This window comes from Centruroides sculpturatus, unplaced genomic scaffold (genome assembly GCF_000671375.1).
Source record: "Centruroides sculpturatus isolate CEXI.00-Female unplaced genomic scaffold, Cexi_2.0 scaffold1975, whole genome shotgun sequence".
Taxonomy (NCBI): Eukaryota; Metazoa; Arthropoda; class Arachnida; order Scorpiones; family Buthidae; genus Centruroides; species Centruroides sculpturatus.
The window spans coordinates 1-16,560 of record NW_019386126.1 but is presented as its reverse complement, the minus strand read 5'-3'; the positions used below and the strand labels follow the sequence as shown (position 1 = coordinate 16,560).

Genomic DNA, 16,560 nt, shown 5'->3' with positions numbered 1-16,560 from the left:
TTCCTTGTCAAATGGGGAGAGGTTCAGGAGTTTACCAACACTCATTATCCAAACAGAGCTGAGGCCAACAGGATCAATGATCTCTACAATGACACCCTTGCCCATCATTTCTGACAGGCATTGAAGAAGAGAGAGAAACAGACCACCTTGGACATGTTTTTCAAGAAGCCAGTAGGCAAAAGACAAAAGATGAAACAAGAGGAGTTGACCCTGCAAGCTCTGGTAGCCTTTCCTGAATCTGACTCCGATTAAAAAACAATAAAAAGAGACCTGCTACAATGTATAAAAAGTCTATACCTGTATGAATGTGTGAAGAAAGTGTTTCTCCTCCTCCTCCTCACAACATCTGACTACCCGGCATAATTGGTGACTGCTCCATTTTCATTTTTTTTATGTTACAGTATGGTTATTTTATGCTGCAGAATGAATTATATGTTTTAACATGTATTTCTATGGGAAAATGAGTTTCGTATAACGGACTTTTCACTTAACGGACGTGTACCTGGAATGGATTAAGTACGTTATACAAGGTACCACTGTATGTAAAAATTGCAGCCCAGCATTATGATTATATCACAATAAATATTTGCTCATTAATTATAAATTATAAAAACTACAAAACTCCAATTCTCAACTGATTCTTATAAATACAGTAGAGCGTCGATTATCCGAAATGTCAATTATCCGAAAGAATTCCAGTCGGCAAATTTAAATTTTCGCCAGTGCTGTGGCGCTGCAATCTTTGGATATGTCTTGGGCTACTCAAATATTTTACGTTTTTAATACTAAATTAACTTCTGAAGTATAATTTTTTATTGTTTTTATATTTTTCAATATATTTATTTTGTTTGTACAAAATAAAAAAATAATTTTTAACGATACAATAGTCTTCGTTAGGCTTAACATTGACGAAAATTCAACGCAAAGTGACATGCAATGGAGAAAAATTTCAACATGGGATAAATTAATATATTTTTTCGTACATAATCGGTTATCTGAAATATTGATTTTCCGAACAAACCCAGTCCCCAATTGATTCGGATAATCGACGCTCTACTGTATACTGCTTTATTCAGGAAGACACTCCCAAATGCATTGTTTCTTATAAACTAAGCACTATCAGAGCTGTGCTCCATCCACAGAGTTCATTATCCACAAAATACCTAATTTTTTACATAAAATCCCTGCTTTTTCACTTAATTATCATTATTTCCAAAATCTTTTTATATGTCCAATTTTGGAATCAAGAGAAAAAAAGGGGGTTTAATGTAAATAATTTGGTATTTAATGACTGATAAAAACTTTAAGGATGGAGCACAGCTCTAAAATCACTTGTTTTAAAGGAAACAATGTATTTGCAAGGTGTTTCCAAATAAAGCAGTGTGTTATGATAATAAATTATAAATATATGTAGTTAACACAAACCAGAGTTATTTTTGACTGCAAGGGAAACTTTGTGACATTACATTAGTATGACTTATTTTGAATATGACAAGTTTATATCCATTTCAAAATTTATTGTATCTAAGATACATGAAAGATTACTCCAAGTAATGAAGTAAAATTGTGACAAATCTTTTTAATAATATTGTTTAAACAATAAATTAAAAATTAAGAACTCTAATATGTGTAAAGAAAGTGGAATGTTAAATCTTCTTAAAATGACAGCTAACAATTTATTTGGTCCAGTAATTCAGTAATTAACATTAAAAAAACTTGAAAAGTTTCACAAAGTCATCCCGATTTATTGTATATAAGATTATAGTCATAAAGCCAACAGAGAACAAAGGATACTTCTTATTAATGTACAAAGTTGATTCTTCAAATAGAAATTAATATGTGGCTTCTGTTGCAAAATATCTTCAACAACAGAGTTTGTATCAGAACTAAAGAAATATAATATCATATTTCCAAATCCTTCAAAATTATTATTAAAATGGTTCATAATATAAACTTATATAAAAGTATTAAATGCTATATCAATACCAAATTTAAAATTTTAAAAATTCTCCTCTGAATATGGTCATAACAATAAATTTTACAACTTCTTCAACTGTATTTTCATGATTTCAGTTCAACAAGTTTCAATCTGGCCAAAGTAATCATGCTAATTTTATGACTATGTTATCTGATAACAGAGCTATATTAATGCATGGCCATATCTAGCCATTTTGGGGCCTCATCTTAAGGTTTAAGCTCACTGCTCATTATTAACACTTTTGTTCTATATTTGATTTTCTATTGTACCTTTAAAGAAATTGACCTCAAAAGTGCTTAAAAAATAGCCCTGTTTGTAGATTCTTTACATTAAATTCTTGCAATATCATCTATTTTTATGCATAAATAAAACTATTATATGTCCAATGAAAATCTCAATAACATAATGAAAATTATTGTCATCTTATTTATAAAATAATTATTGCTTTTATGCTAACTACCCAATTCTTAAACATATTTCAAAAAAGTAAATAAACAATGAATAAAAGTATTGTTTTTACAAGTTTAATAAAAATCTAATTTATATGCTTTACAACTGAAACTTTGTCCACTATGTATTTGACTGCTGTCCACAGCATCAATATACAGTAATGGAGAAGTCAATATTTCTGTATAAGGTAGAGTCTGCTTATACTTGTATTTGTGGTTACAATCTGCTGAAATAAGGAAAGAATACATTGATTTGACATCTAAACCTGGAGAAAATGTGCAAACTGCATATGTTTTCTCTAGGTCCATTATCAAGATCTGTTCTAACACGATTCTACTGTATAGTAACGAACTTTTCAATATAACAGATAAGTCCATAATAATGTAAGTTTTGCCAACGTTGAGGGGGAAAAAGTCTATCTCACGTCAGAATGAGCCTAAGGGAAACCACGTATGTGGGCGGTGGCGAAGGAGGCAAACGATGTACAAGTGTTTTACAAGATAAAACCCGTTTATTTGTTCGAATTAATGCTTACATCAATATAGGACAATTCCAAAATCTCGGTGCTCCTGGGAAAAGCGAAAGTTCGTGTGATGGGTCGCAGTTCGGGCGGACGAGAAAGATATCTGGACGAAGCAGAAGTTCGTTGTTACGTTGCGGCGTCCTCAGTGATCGGCGGATGCACAACACAATTTAAATCACCACTGTAGGCTTAATCCAGAGGAGACTCTTCTTCGACCTTGAAGTTCCGATTTTTATAGTTTTTCCCCCACTGTTCGCATTTCGGATTGGTCCCTCATCCCATTCCTCGCTTCCCGATTGGTCTCTCCTTTGTCTCCAGGTGCAAGATGAAACTTTTTCGGGTCGCGGGAAAGGTCCGATTTGAGGTGTCCATCTGATACCTCTTTGTCGACTCTGCTCGATGACTGTTTATAAAATAATAACACCTGCACTCATAACTCAGGCCGTTATTTACCATTTTTGACGTCTAAGAATTTAACGATCATTTTCACCTTTCACCTATCAAAAATTCCTCTATTTTTTTGTTCGAAAAGGTTTATCTCGGCCAACATTTTATAGACATGCGAGTCAAAGATCTACCTGTTTATGAGTGCTCGTGTTAGAGTTTGTCTTCCGCTAAGACCTTAACAGATAGTTGACACATACTCGAACCATTCCGAGTCTCGTTGTTTACATTTTGTGCCGCGCAAGAATTTCACGGTTTACTCGAGTTCGAACCTCGTCTGGGACCCCACAATAATCACAATAAAACAGACTCATTATGAAGGACCAATTGCTTTGTTCCTGTGGTGGTCTGTTATAGTGAGCTTTTAATGTATTATAGAAGAGCACTTAAATAGAGAAAGAAGAGTAATATTATTAGAAATATTTCTTGTTGAATAGATTATTATACATTAAAACTTCAATTTATCAACATCATTTGTTCACCCCTGAAATTGGTACTAAATTGAGGATGGCATTAAACTAAAGTGACCAGATATGATAGTGTAGAATGTGAGACATCAAAAAAAAATCTTTTATTTTCAAAAAAATTAATGAATTACAAAAAAATAGTCTCTTTTCTCATATAAAAATAAATGACTATATGAATAATAATCACAAATTATATTACATAAATATTTAAATATACAAATAATCATATTATTTATTTATACTTTTCTGCACTATGAATTTTTTTTAAAAGTTCTTCATTTTTTGAAATGTCATTACAAAATTTTGCACAGCAAATGGAAAAGTTGCACTTAACTGGCAATATTGCTTTCAAAATTTCTAGGCCCAACTGTGCTTTTTCTGTGGCCCAAATCTTATTCATTCCCAAAAAAAATTGTTCAGTAGCAGCATTGACGTCTGGCAAGTACAATGCAAATTTAATCATTTTTTAAATATTCTTGAAAGATTTTTTGTTCCTGTCAAAATGATTAAATATTTCTGTGTATACCACATCAGTTGCTGTTTTTTGCTCATTCCAAGTGTTTATTTTCATACTAGCCATATATTTTTTTGTATATGATATCTCATCAAAAAGTTCTGCTTTTATCAACATCAAATAAATAGATTTTATCACAAAATTTTGAAATGTAATCAAAACTTTTCTGTACAGTTTGCCAATTAAAATCATTTTTAAGACTGATCCACTTAAAAAATCAATGTCTTCAAAGTGGGATAAACACAGTTTTGATAAAAATTGTCGATACTAGGTTTAAATAAAGTTGATTTATAACTGTGTCTAAACCATTTTCTTCCAAATTTCTTAATTGATTGCATAGAGTCAGTGGTAGATACTGCATGTCCATTCTTTCTTTTAATTTAAATTTTGAATTTTCTATTTCTGTAATAGATTCCATAATTGTAATATTATTGCCTTCAATACTTGTCACAATATTATAGAAAAATGCTGCTTGATTATGCATGAAATACAACCATGTGTTTGAGCTATCATATTCAAAAAAATTTTGCAAAACTCTTATACAATTGTCAATAGATAAAAAATATGATTTAAAAAAAAAATACAGTTTTAAAACTCTTTCAAATGCAGGCATCAATGCTAGCCATCTAGTTTCACAATATCCCAACAAGTGCATATATTCCACCTCTGCATTCTCACAAAAGTCTTTTAATAACTTCACCCTTATAATAAATATATAAAAATGACTATAAATTTTGATTATGATGCCCTCAATGTCAATAAAACTTGATCTGCTACTGACTGAAGAGTATTATGCACTATATGTGCAACACATCCTATACCAATATTTGGCTTCTGAAGATGATCCTTTAGCTTAAGATATACATTATTTGTTCCTTTTCTTAGCAGTCCACCAAAATTTACATTTGCATTATCAGCACAAACTGCTACAACTTTACTCTCTAAATTATTTTTCTTTAATATTCCAATAATTGAATTAGAAATTATTTTGGAATTTTCTCCTGGAAGTGATAAAAAAATCTAAAAGTTTTATTTGTACACCTTGTTTATAATAAAAAAATAAATTAATGATGGAAATAATTTGATTTCCTTATGGTTTGATGCATCCATAAATATTGTTACAAACTTGGTATTATTCAAAGTTTTCAAAACCTGATCCAGCGCATAGGGTGCAAATATATGTTTTATAATCACTTCAGTTTTGTCCAAGCACAAGTAAACTTTGGTTCAAATAATGTGCGAATAAGTTTAGACATACAGTCCATTGAACGAAATGTTTGATTATGAATTATAGTATGAAATGCAAAGACTGCTTTGGCTATTGCTAATTATTCCTCTTTTGAAACAAATTCAACTTTTCAAAAATAAGTATTTAATTTTGTTGAAGACGCCACAGCAAGTAATGAACATTCTGTTTATCTGACGAGATATGTCTTGTAATGTCATTTTTACCCCTCCTGAACCAATCGAAAAGTCACTGTTACACACCTCATAGTGAACACTGTTCTCAATTTTGCTCTTTTTCAAAAAAGGAAATTCATTTTGTAATTCTTCTGTAAATGTACTGTACATTATTTCTTTGACATGATATCTAAAATTAGTTTTTTTAAATGAAAATTTATATTCTAAGTAATATTATAAAAAGAAATATGTACTTTTGTTTTAAAACAACAAACTTAAACACTAAAAACAATAAATGAGTAGGTTAGGTTCTCAAAAATGACAAGTAAAACTAAAGTAAGAGAGACTAGTGCCATCTACGAGGGTAATCCCAAAAGTAAGGTCTTTTATTTTTTTAAAAAATACAAAGAAACATTTATTTTCAATAATGTTTACATCATTTTAAAGCTTGAACATTTATCTATTTTTCTACATAATTGCCATTTTGATCAATGAATTTTTGTAGGCACAGTGGCAGTTTTTGTATGCCCATGTCATACCAGCTTGCCGCCATGTTACGTTAAACCAAGTGAAATTCATCACCAATTGATGGAAGTGTATGACAATTTGTGCATGGATGTCAAAAACATCCGCAAGTGGTGTAGAGAGTTTATAGCTAATTGTACTGAAATTCATGACGAAGGAAGAAGCGGGAGACTGTCAATTTTTGACAAGACAGTCACAAAGGTTGAGCAAACCATGCGTGAAAATCAGCGGATTACTCTGGACGATAACTGCATTTTGGTTCTTGAGGTTTTCATTCATAGGATTTTAATGGAAAAGTTGTAATATTGGAAAGTGTGTGCAAAATGGGTCCCATGACATGGCGGCAAGCTGGTATGACATGGGCATACAAAAACTGCCACAACACCTACAAAAATGCATCGATCGAAAAGGCGATTATGTAGAAAATAGATAAATGTTCAAGCTTTAAAATGATGTAAACATTACTAAAAATAAACGTTTCTTTGTATTTCTAAAAAAATAGGAGATCTTACTTTTGGGATTATCCTTGTAGTATCAAAAAAAATGAAACAGCAACCTTCTGTCACTTTAAAAGAGTTGGAGAGGCATATTTCATTTTCCCATGTGCATTGTCCCATGTGAGACAATTTTCAATGTGGGATTAACAACTTAAATGCAAGACAGTCCTGCCTATTGTGGGATGTCTGGTCACTTTACATTAACCTAAAGTATCATAAACAATATATAGAGTAATGAGATCTATATATGTATTTGAATTTGAGAGTTTGAAAGTCACATGCTATATTTAGCATGTGACTTTCAAATCAGCTATGCTACTAAAGGGCTATTTAGCACATGATAATAGCATCACTTGCAATATAAAATTATATACAGTGGGTGAACGGTTAAAGAACATAATCCGTTCCAAGACTTTGTTCATTATCCAAATTGTTCATTAATCAATTATCAATTTACCACAGGTTTTTATGGGAATTGTTTTTATGTCATGTTTTTACTGTTTGTAGGGGTTAAAGAATCTGTCCAATGTCGATTGCTTTTCTCTCTTCATAATTTTTTGGAAGTAATTAATAGCATTGTCATTGTAGAGATCCCCAAGCCTATTAACCTCAACTTGGTTTGGTTGCTATTCTAAGATCCTCCTACTTCTTCAAAAGATCTTTAATAGCAGATGTTGGCATTGATCCTTTTTCATCCTCCTCTTTTCAGAAGAAAACACATCTCGCTGAATTTCTTGGTGTTCTTCATTTAAGCATTCTTGGAATTCTTCTGTCATCAGATCAGTTTCAGATTCCATTATGAGCTCTTCAATGTCATCTTTATTCACTTCCAATTCCAGATCTCTAGCAGTTGTCACAATTTCATCCATAATTTCAGGGACATCATCTCTCTCTCCCTGAATGCAGGAGCAATACAGCTTTTGCCAACCAGAATTCAACTGTCATTGAGTGACTTCTGACCATGCCTTTTGAATGAGCCATATAGCTTCAAGAACATCAAATTTTTCTTTCCAAAATGTTTTTAATGTCATCATTGAGGAGAACTGGCATGCTTCAAAACACTGACGAAACAGTGCTTGAATGTACAATTTCTTGAAAACTGCAATAATCTCTAGATCCATTGGTTGAATCAACAAAGTGGTATTTGGAGGTAGAAACTGAACTGTTAGACAGGGAAAGTCTTCCAGCAAATTATCTGCAGGGTCTTTTGGGTGTCTTGGTTCATTGACCAATAGTAACAGTGCTTTTAATGGCAATTCATTGGTCTGAAGGTAATCCTTGATGCTTGGAGCACAAACTTCAAACAGCTATTCTTTGAAAAGAGCCTGCATGACCCATGCCATTTTATTCAATCTCCACATCACTGGCAATTTTTTTTTAATTATGGAATATTTTTTAAATGCTCTAGGATTCTCAGAGTGATAGACAAGAAGTGGGATAAGCTTCATATCACTGCTAGCATTAGCTCCCAAAAGTAACGTCAATTGGTCTTTTATGGGTTTATGCCCAGGAATATTTTTCTCGTCTTTCATAAGGTAGGTATGGTTCGGCATGCGCTTCCAAAATAAACCAATTTCATCACAATTGAAAATTTGTTGTGGACAATATCCTTCTTTTTTAATGAATTCTTCAAATTTGCGACAGAACTTCTCAGCTTCTTCTTTATCTGTACAAGCAGACTCACTATGAATTACCACATATTTAATGCCAATTCTCCTTCTAAACTTTGAAAACCATCCAGTAGTAGCTTTGAATTCTATCTCCTCATGTGACAAATGTGGAGTTTGTTTCTTCAGTTCTTCAAAAATTTCTTTAGCTTTCTCTTGAATGATAGTCATACTAGTTACATCTTTTTTCATTTTCCTTTTTCTTATCCAAATTAAAAGCAATCTCTCCATTTTTTCATGGATGGAACATCTTTGTTTCTCAGATGTGATTTTCGTTACACCTTTAGCTCTTTGAGTCTTCTTTCACAATCTTAGCTAAGAAAGATATAATCTTCTTAGCTAAGATTGTGCCTATTGTAGTCATGTTCAAGCCATACTGCCTAGCAACATCAGCCCACTCTCTACTTTGGCTACTATCTTTTGCTTGGTTTCTATGATGAGCATGATTCTTGACACTCCACTCTTTTTATGCTCCATAATATTATCAATTTCTGTTTGAAATAAAAACTTCAAAAAAGCACTCTCAAAAATTAAGAGAACAGAAATCAACTACCGTATGAAAGAATTATGTAAATGTGAGGCCTGAATGTAATTTGAAATTTTGGTGTTAAAATGTTAACGAATACCTGATAGGACAGTTTAAACTTTCACCTTTAGAAAATAAAAATCAATGCAAAACTTATGGAGTGCCCAACAGTCTCGCAAAGACTATAAAAAAATTGTAAGAAAAGTAAACAAAAAGCTGGAATTACAATGGAGAGTTTCAAAGTTTGGAGAAACACTATCTGATCAGTATCAGACTGAGCATCAATGTTGACGTCTCCCATGCTCTGAAAGGTTTTGAATTGTTACCTGAAGACAAGGGAAAATCAATATGTATTCGTTATTTTCCATCACTTCTTTTTATGTTTGTTCAATGAAGAGTTCGTTGTCCGATCATAAAAATCTTTCACAAAAGTGTTCGTTATTCGATTTGTTCCTTAACCGATCACCCACTGTATTTAGTAATTCAGAGATACTAAGGGTTTTCTATTTAATATTTATAAGGAAGATCCTTTCAGTTTTTAGTGGTGCTTTACAAAGATAGCACTATATAGATGCAGATATCAAGATTTAACTGTATTTTCTTCAAATAAAATAGAGATATGAACATTTATCAATATGCTATTTTTCATTTGCATTATATTTTTAAAAATTATTATAATATTTACATCTAATTATTATTATTAACAAGATATTATTGTTATTTAGTAAATAATTTTAAAAAAAATTTAAAACTAAAACTATTTATCAAATACTCAGATCTAAGATCCAAAAGATCTATGCTACTGATGGGCTGACTTGCATTATCATATTCTACTGCAATTCCTGTAAATATTAAAACATTTATATTTATATAACAAATATTTCCAACAGAATTTAGGAAAATATAATTCAACAGTTAGAATAAAAGTCAGTGATACCAATATATTTGAATTAATATTTCATTACAAAGCAAAATCAGTAAGTTAATAGCATTCCATAAATTAAAAGTAAAAATACAATTAAAATAATTACATAATACGAGGGTCATTCTAAAAGTAAAGAATGTTTGTTTCTCTAAATATTTTTATTTAAGATAATGAAACAAAACTTATTTTACAACACATATGATACCTTAGCTATATTTCTACATAATCGCCATACAAATTTAAACATTGTCATAGCATATCATCAGCTTTTCTATGCCTTCTGCACACTCAGTTACCGCCAAGTTCTTGAACCAGTCATTAATGGTCTCTTTCAGTTTGTTGTCACTTCCATAGTGATTCCTGGCTAAAAAATCCTTCAATTTTGGGAAAAGATGTAATCACTCAAAGCCTAGTCAGGGCTATTAGAAGGATGTTCAAAAACTTCCCACTTAAACTTCTGAAGCAAGTTCTTCGTCAACGCAGCAGCATGCGGACATGCATTATCCTGAAGAAGCACAATTCCGCTGGACAACAATCCCCACTGTTTGTTTTGAACTGAAGCTTCATTCATCACATTACCATAAATCTCAGTTATCTGTCTGTAAATTGTTAGGGCGGACTTTTTTTGCATTCAAAAACTATGAACCTCACACTTGGCAGGATCTTTAATTTTGTCACGCATTTTAAAGTCACACTGTAAACAGTAAACGATCATTGTGGCTCGCTGTTAGCATCAGACTGGTGCGAAAACATGGGAAGGTCCATGACACGGCAGTGGAGGGTGGTGGGAGAACTGTACGGCTTGTCAGATCAAAATGTTCTTTTCTTTTAGAATGACCCTCATATTAACTTAAACATCAATTCATTCAAAACGTTGATTTTGCACCATAGCACCTTCATCACTCACATCTTCAGTTCAAAAAAACAAAAAGTTTCATAACAATCTAACAGTCTCACAACCTTTTTAATCAGTAAATACTAATGCAAATCAAGCTAACATTTTTGGCTGTTTTAAACAGGTACATTCAGACTAATGTATATTTCTAATCAGTGCAAAACTGCATATCGTTCACAATTATAAAATCAAACATAAAATTAAAAATGAATACATCAATGTAATTGGTTAAAAAATACTCATAAATGTGTACGAGAATACAGCTAACCGTTTTATTTGGGAAATCTCATACCACACTTCCCAAGCCCATGCGATCGTACCCTGTAACCTGGTCTTTAAAATTTATTGATGTGCCCTTGCTTAAAACATTTCTAAGCATTCCAAATGTTTTAGGATGCGGTCCTTCGTGACCAATCCAGCCAACCTTCTATTATCTAAATTCACCTCAACCCCTTCTTTCATTGCAAAAATGGTTAGGGTTATAGAGAAAGTTAATGTTAACGGGGCAGTAGAGAAGGAACCTTTTCTTACATCATGCTGATGCTCTGCAGCCCTATATCTCACTGACTGCTTGGTGGGTCATATATATTCAAGCACCCAATCAGTCCTGCCACCGGGCATATATAGTATTTTTAATTTTATTTGAATTCATGTTTGAGAACAATATGTAACAATAACAAAATTAAAGACAAATAACTTTCAATTGTAATATTTTTATAGTATATGCCAAAACAGAAGATCCACAAAACTTACTTCATTATATTTAAAATATTAAAAAATCAGTGTCACATGGGAATTTTGACATTTAAAATAAAATACAAATATATTGTAACATTTAAAAACACCAGCAGAATCAATCACTAATGAATTAATGTAAGAGCAATGAAACTTAAATAAATGAATGTGAATGTTCAATATTTTATCATAAAAGGAAATTTACCTATTTTCAAACCATTGTTATAACTTATTATATTGTTTACAATTTTCCATATTTGGAATATACGCGCTTCGTCTACACGTCATCGTGACGACATACAATCAAGATCTGTTTCGTCACGTTACCGTCACCAAATAAATCTAGAATTTTAAACTGTCACAGATTATGGAAAATATTATCTGTGGCGGTTTTAAAATTTGATTATATTAATTATAATAATTTGAAATACTGTATACAAATATTAATTTACATAAAATCGGTGTTTGTTAAGCACATCGTCACACTCTATCGTCCATCATGATGATCCGATGGCCGAGTGGTCATTCCGCTCTGGAGGACCCGGAATCGATCCAAATGGGTCAAAAAATCCCCAGAAATTTTTCGGGCGTGGTCCTTTTTTTTAAAAAAACTCTTTTCGTCCTGTGGGCACTAAGAGGGCCTCTTTTAGCAAGCCCATTGTAGGTTCGGCCGGACCCACAATGGGACAGCCGGGTGGCGAGGGACGGGGCCCGACATATTCGACATCCCGTCTGGATTCGATCCCGGGTTCCCCAGAGCGGTAGGCTGCTTTAAAAGTTGGTTAATTAATATGGTTTGAGAACTGCTAATTTATATTGAAAGAACTATACTGTATATCTTTTTGTTTTTGATTTTTTCTTTCTTGAGGACACTAAACGAAAAAGACCTTTATAAGCGTACTATCATGGGTTTGACTAAGCTCACAATAGGGACAGCCGGGTGATAAAGAACGAGAATAAGCATGAAAAATTTCTGAGGGTCCTTCAACGCAGCAGCTAACATTTTTACTGGCTCTAGTCAAGTAACATTAATTTAACTCCTTGTTTGCACTTGTTTTCAATGAGCCCGCATGACGAAATTTTATTCAAAGTAAAAAAAAAAAAAACATATTTTGTAACTTAATTTTTCAATTTACCTGGTGGATAATAACGTAAAAGAAATCGTTTAACTTTCATTTTCTTTATATGAAAAACAGAACAGAATGAAACGAACTAATTTGAATAATGTTCCAAACGTCAGAGCACGCTTAACGAATCTTGATCAGGATGCTGTTATTATGCTCGATAGCAAGCAAGATTCAGCCTGTCTGACGAATGAAGGATAGAAGTTTTTTTTTTATTTAAAAAATACAATATTGTCTTATAAAATTATCAGTTTGAACGAGCATTTATTTTACCTCACTTTACAGTTATTTTATTTCTTATATCCTGGGCTGTGGAGTCGTGTAAAAATTTACCGATTCCGCTACGACTTGTATTTATGGACATTGGATTATTAAATTAATTAACTTCATAAATTTCTATATTAACTCTCGATATGAGTAATATAAAAAGTTGCCTTCTATCGAGACTACAGGATTCCTGTGCATACATTTTCTGAGGAAAATTCTTTTTGCCACCGACACGATAGTTTTAAGCGGATAAAAATTGCTTCATGGAATAGTTTGAAACATCTCATCTTATGCAGGAAGTTTTAGCAAGCGTCTTATGGGCAGGACGACCAGAGAGTGGAATGATGAGGTCAAATTTCCCGGGCCAGGATTCACAGGAACCAGGACATTCCACAACTTTTTTCAATCATTCCCGAGGCCCATGTAACTTTTTCCTCTGAGTCGGTAACGTCTTTCGACGCCACTGTTTATGGGAAAAATGATACTGCGAAATTTGAACGACTTAGGAGAAAAACATCTCAGGAAAGAACATCTTAACCGGGTTTTATTGTACTATTATAAAATGACAAAAAGCTTACTTTTGAGGATAGAGACGAGTTTTTGAGAACGCTAATAAGGAGTAAAATATTTATTAAATCCGATCACACTGGAGATATGACACATGACCCCTTCTACGTCTCTACTCTGTCGACCTTTAAGAACCAAAATTTAATAGCATTAATGACCTTTTATACACAAGCTACCGTGCCAAATTTCGTTTCATAAACTTTACCCATTCTGAGATATTATTTAATATCCCTCAGAACAGAGAATAAATTAATTAAACAAATTAGACGCCAACACACACGCGAATTTTCCCCCCTTTATTTGACATTTTTTTGGGTTCGGGAGGTCTACAAACGTGTAGATTTGCAAAAATCTCGGAAGGTCAAATTTGACACGATTCCAATACTTTTCCTTTTATACATATACAGTATACATAAAAAGTTGGGAAAGTAAAAAGGAGTCGGAGTCGTCAAAAATCCGACTAAAACACCAAAATTCCACGACTCCGAGTCTACAGCCCTGGTTATTTCATAATCTTAAGTTTTCATTTGTTCAAATCTTTCTTCGAGAGATGTTAATATGTCTAAAATGATTTCAGAGATTGAATATCATTGTTCTAAACTTTGTTTTCGCATCAACAGCAACGATGGTGTCTTCAGTTTTGAAATTAAAAAAATTTCTTTTTACGTTTTTTTTTTCCTGCAATATTGTCTCCGTTCCTAAAAGTTTTGCTATTCTTCAGCTTGCGAAAGCATTTTCAAATCCTTGAGTACGATATTGATTAAGGTATTCCGTACTTGATTTTAATAAAGAAATCAGCAAGACAAAAGAGAAAGAAATCAGAACATTCTAGAAACTTTACAAAACATAAAAGTAAAACATAGTATGTAGCAGGTAATTGTCACAGAACTTTCGGTAGAAGATAAATTATTTTATGTTCCTTCAATGCATCTTCTCGGAGCGAAAAAGAGTATAGCAAATACTTCGAATGCCACGTAATAATTTTTGGAAGGAACAGTTTCTCTAAGACCAACGTGCCGGCCTTAATTTTGGTGCCACCAACATCTGACGTTCCGAGCGAGTGCCTGATCAGCTCGCTTCTTAATCCGGCTGTCTACGATACGTGCCAAAATTCAAAAATATAATCATAACTAGAGACCGTTGTTGAGCCTTGACTTTTGTAGTTTTGATGTAGTAGTTTAGAACCTTTTTTTACATAGTAAATTACACAGAATCTGATGACTGCAGTATAAAACTTTTATGTTTTTATATGAATATAACTCTCATTGTGTTGGTGCAATGAATGTGGAAAAGAAAAATTGCTGTGATACAGAGAGAGATTTTCAATATAAAATTTTCACCGGTGTCGATTAAACAAATTTACTCTACACTGATCGGGTTCACACATTATCGATGGACTGGCAACGTGCGGTTTTCTGAGTTTTCTTCACGCGTATAACACCTAAATAAGGACCAAATTTCCTGTAAAAAATCTTCCCGGAAAGCATTTCCCTAAGCAAATCGTCCACGTCTTTCTTTGTAATTACCCATAAAAAAAAACCCCGAAATAAAATTGCTTGACATAAGTAATGCTTAGCACGTGCATATCGTAAGCACGTGTTTAATTGTTGCATAAACAATAAATATTAATAATATATTTTCGGCTATTGTCGAAGCGTTTTGTTCGATACGAGATTATCGAATGCGAATTTTGTTATGAAAAATGAATTATCTGAGTAAGTTAAACTATATTTTTATTGTATAATTATATTAACTCTTTTATAACGTGTTTGCAATAAACATAAAAACAGAAAATAAATAGTAATTTTCTACCAAATTCAGTTTTAATTATATTTAAAAGAACAAAATGATTGTTTTCGGGTGGTGAATATCTCTTTCTTGGAAGTTATTTTCTTTATGAAAATTACATGAATTATTTTAGTTTTGAGGTACTGTAAGTTTATTTAATTATAATCTATAACATAATTAAGATACAGTTAATCATTATCAAATAACAATAACAATGAAACATTTTCTTAAGTAAGCAAAACACAAAGTTAAAATGAATAAATAACGATGGTTTGACTTTACATTTTATTCAAATACTGTTCCAAATCTAGTAAATATCTTCAAAAATATTCTGCAATATTGTAAACATTACATTATAAATGGCTACATTTTTAATACAGGCTGCTTGGAATTTACATACGAACTAAAATATTTTTTGACAATTTATCAAATGTTTCTGTAGTAAGAAATAATTATTGTAAATAAATTGGATACATGCATTTACTTTTACACATTAAAATAATTACTTACTTCATAAATTACTGCTGCTGAATATTATTATGTTTTGTATTTTGTAAGGCAAATAATTAGTGTTTATTATAAAGGAAATAACACTTAAGAATAGTTATTATTACAAATAAAAGATAAACGTGACATTTGAAATTGTTGTTATAAATTATTTTATGCTTAATATTTTAGCATGCGAGGCAAAGGTCCCAATATACGCCAACTGCACAAGGGCCCAAAGTAAACGGATTCAGGCCATTTGTACAAGTAGATGAATATGGAAGGTTGACGGATATGCCCGGATATGCGTCTCCGCAAGAATTTTATAAATATGAAATACCCTTTCAACGAGTTGAATATGGTCCAGTAACAGAAATGTCCACATACGGACCAAATTTACAATGCATTTGGTAGATTCCTGATTATGGGCTCCCTGTATGAAGCTCGGAGAATGAGATGGCGCCAGAATTTACTCAATATTGGCAAGCGCCCGAATACTATGAATATGGTCCGTCGACAGAGGTAGAGAAGAGAGAACCTCAACCAGCTACTTTAGAAAATAAATCTGTAACGGAAGTGCTCGAAGAAACACATTTTTCATTAAAATCTGTTGAATGCTCCTCACATCTTAGTTATCAGCACATTAAAGGTATGTGGTGTTAATTTCCTTACAGTATTAATTAGATAGAAATATGAAAATACAATTAACAAATAATATTGACAAATTTACACGAACTGAAATAAGTCACATGACTGTTTTCTGGGCCAAAACTATGAAAAA

At 32.2% G+C, this 16,560-nt stretch overlaps 2 protein-coding genes across 3 annotated transcripts in view; both read right to left on the bottom strand.

Moving 5' to 3' along the window:
* Nucleotides 1-12,847, bottom strand: part of LOC111613728 (dynein assembly factor with WDR repeat domains 1-like) — a 75,072-nt gene extending 62,225 nt beyond the window's left edge. The window contains exons 1-3 of one of the 2 annotated variants that reach the window (XM_023355068.1): nucleotides 12,684-12,847; nucleotides 9,765-9,834; nucleotides 1,795-1,886 (exon numbers count right to left, since the gene is read on the bottom strand). In XM_023355068.1, coding sequence (XP_023210836.1) covers nucleotides 1,795-1,886; nucleotides 9,765-9,834; nucleotides 12,684-12,723 — 202 coding nt within the window. In that variant the 5' untranslated portion in view covers nucleotides 12,724-12,847. The remainder of the gene's footprint in view (nucleotides 1-1,794; nucleotides 1,887-9,764; nucleotides 9,835-12,683) is intronic. The other variant, XM_023355067.1, reaches the window with a different exon arrangement.
* Nucleotides 7,296-9,691, bottom strand: LOC111613729 (tigger transposable element-derived protein 1-like). Its single transcript, XM_023355070.1, has one exon. The coding sequence runs from the start codon at nucleotides 8,695-8,697 to the stop codon at nucleotides 8,107-8,109; it is 591 nt and encodes a 196-aa protein (XP_023210838.1). The 5' UTR covers nucleotides 8,698-9,691; the 3' UTR covers nucleotides 7,296-8,106.
* Nucleotides 12,848-16,560: the final 3,713 nt, after the last annotated feature.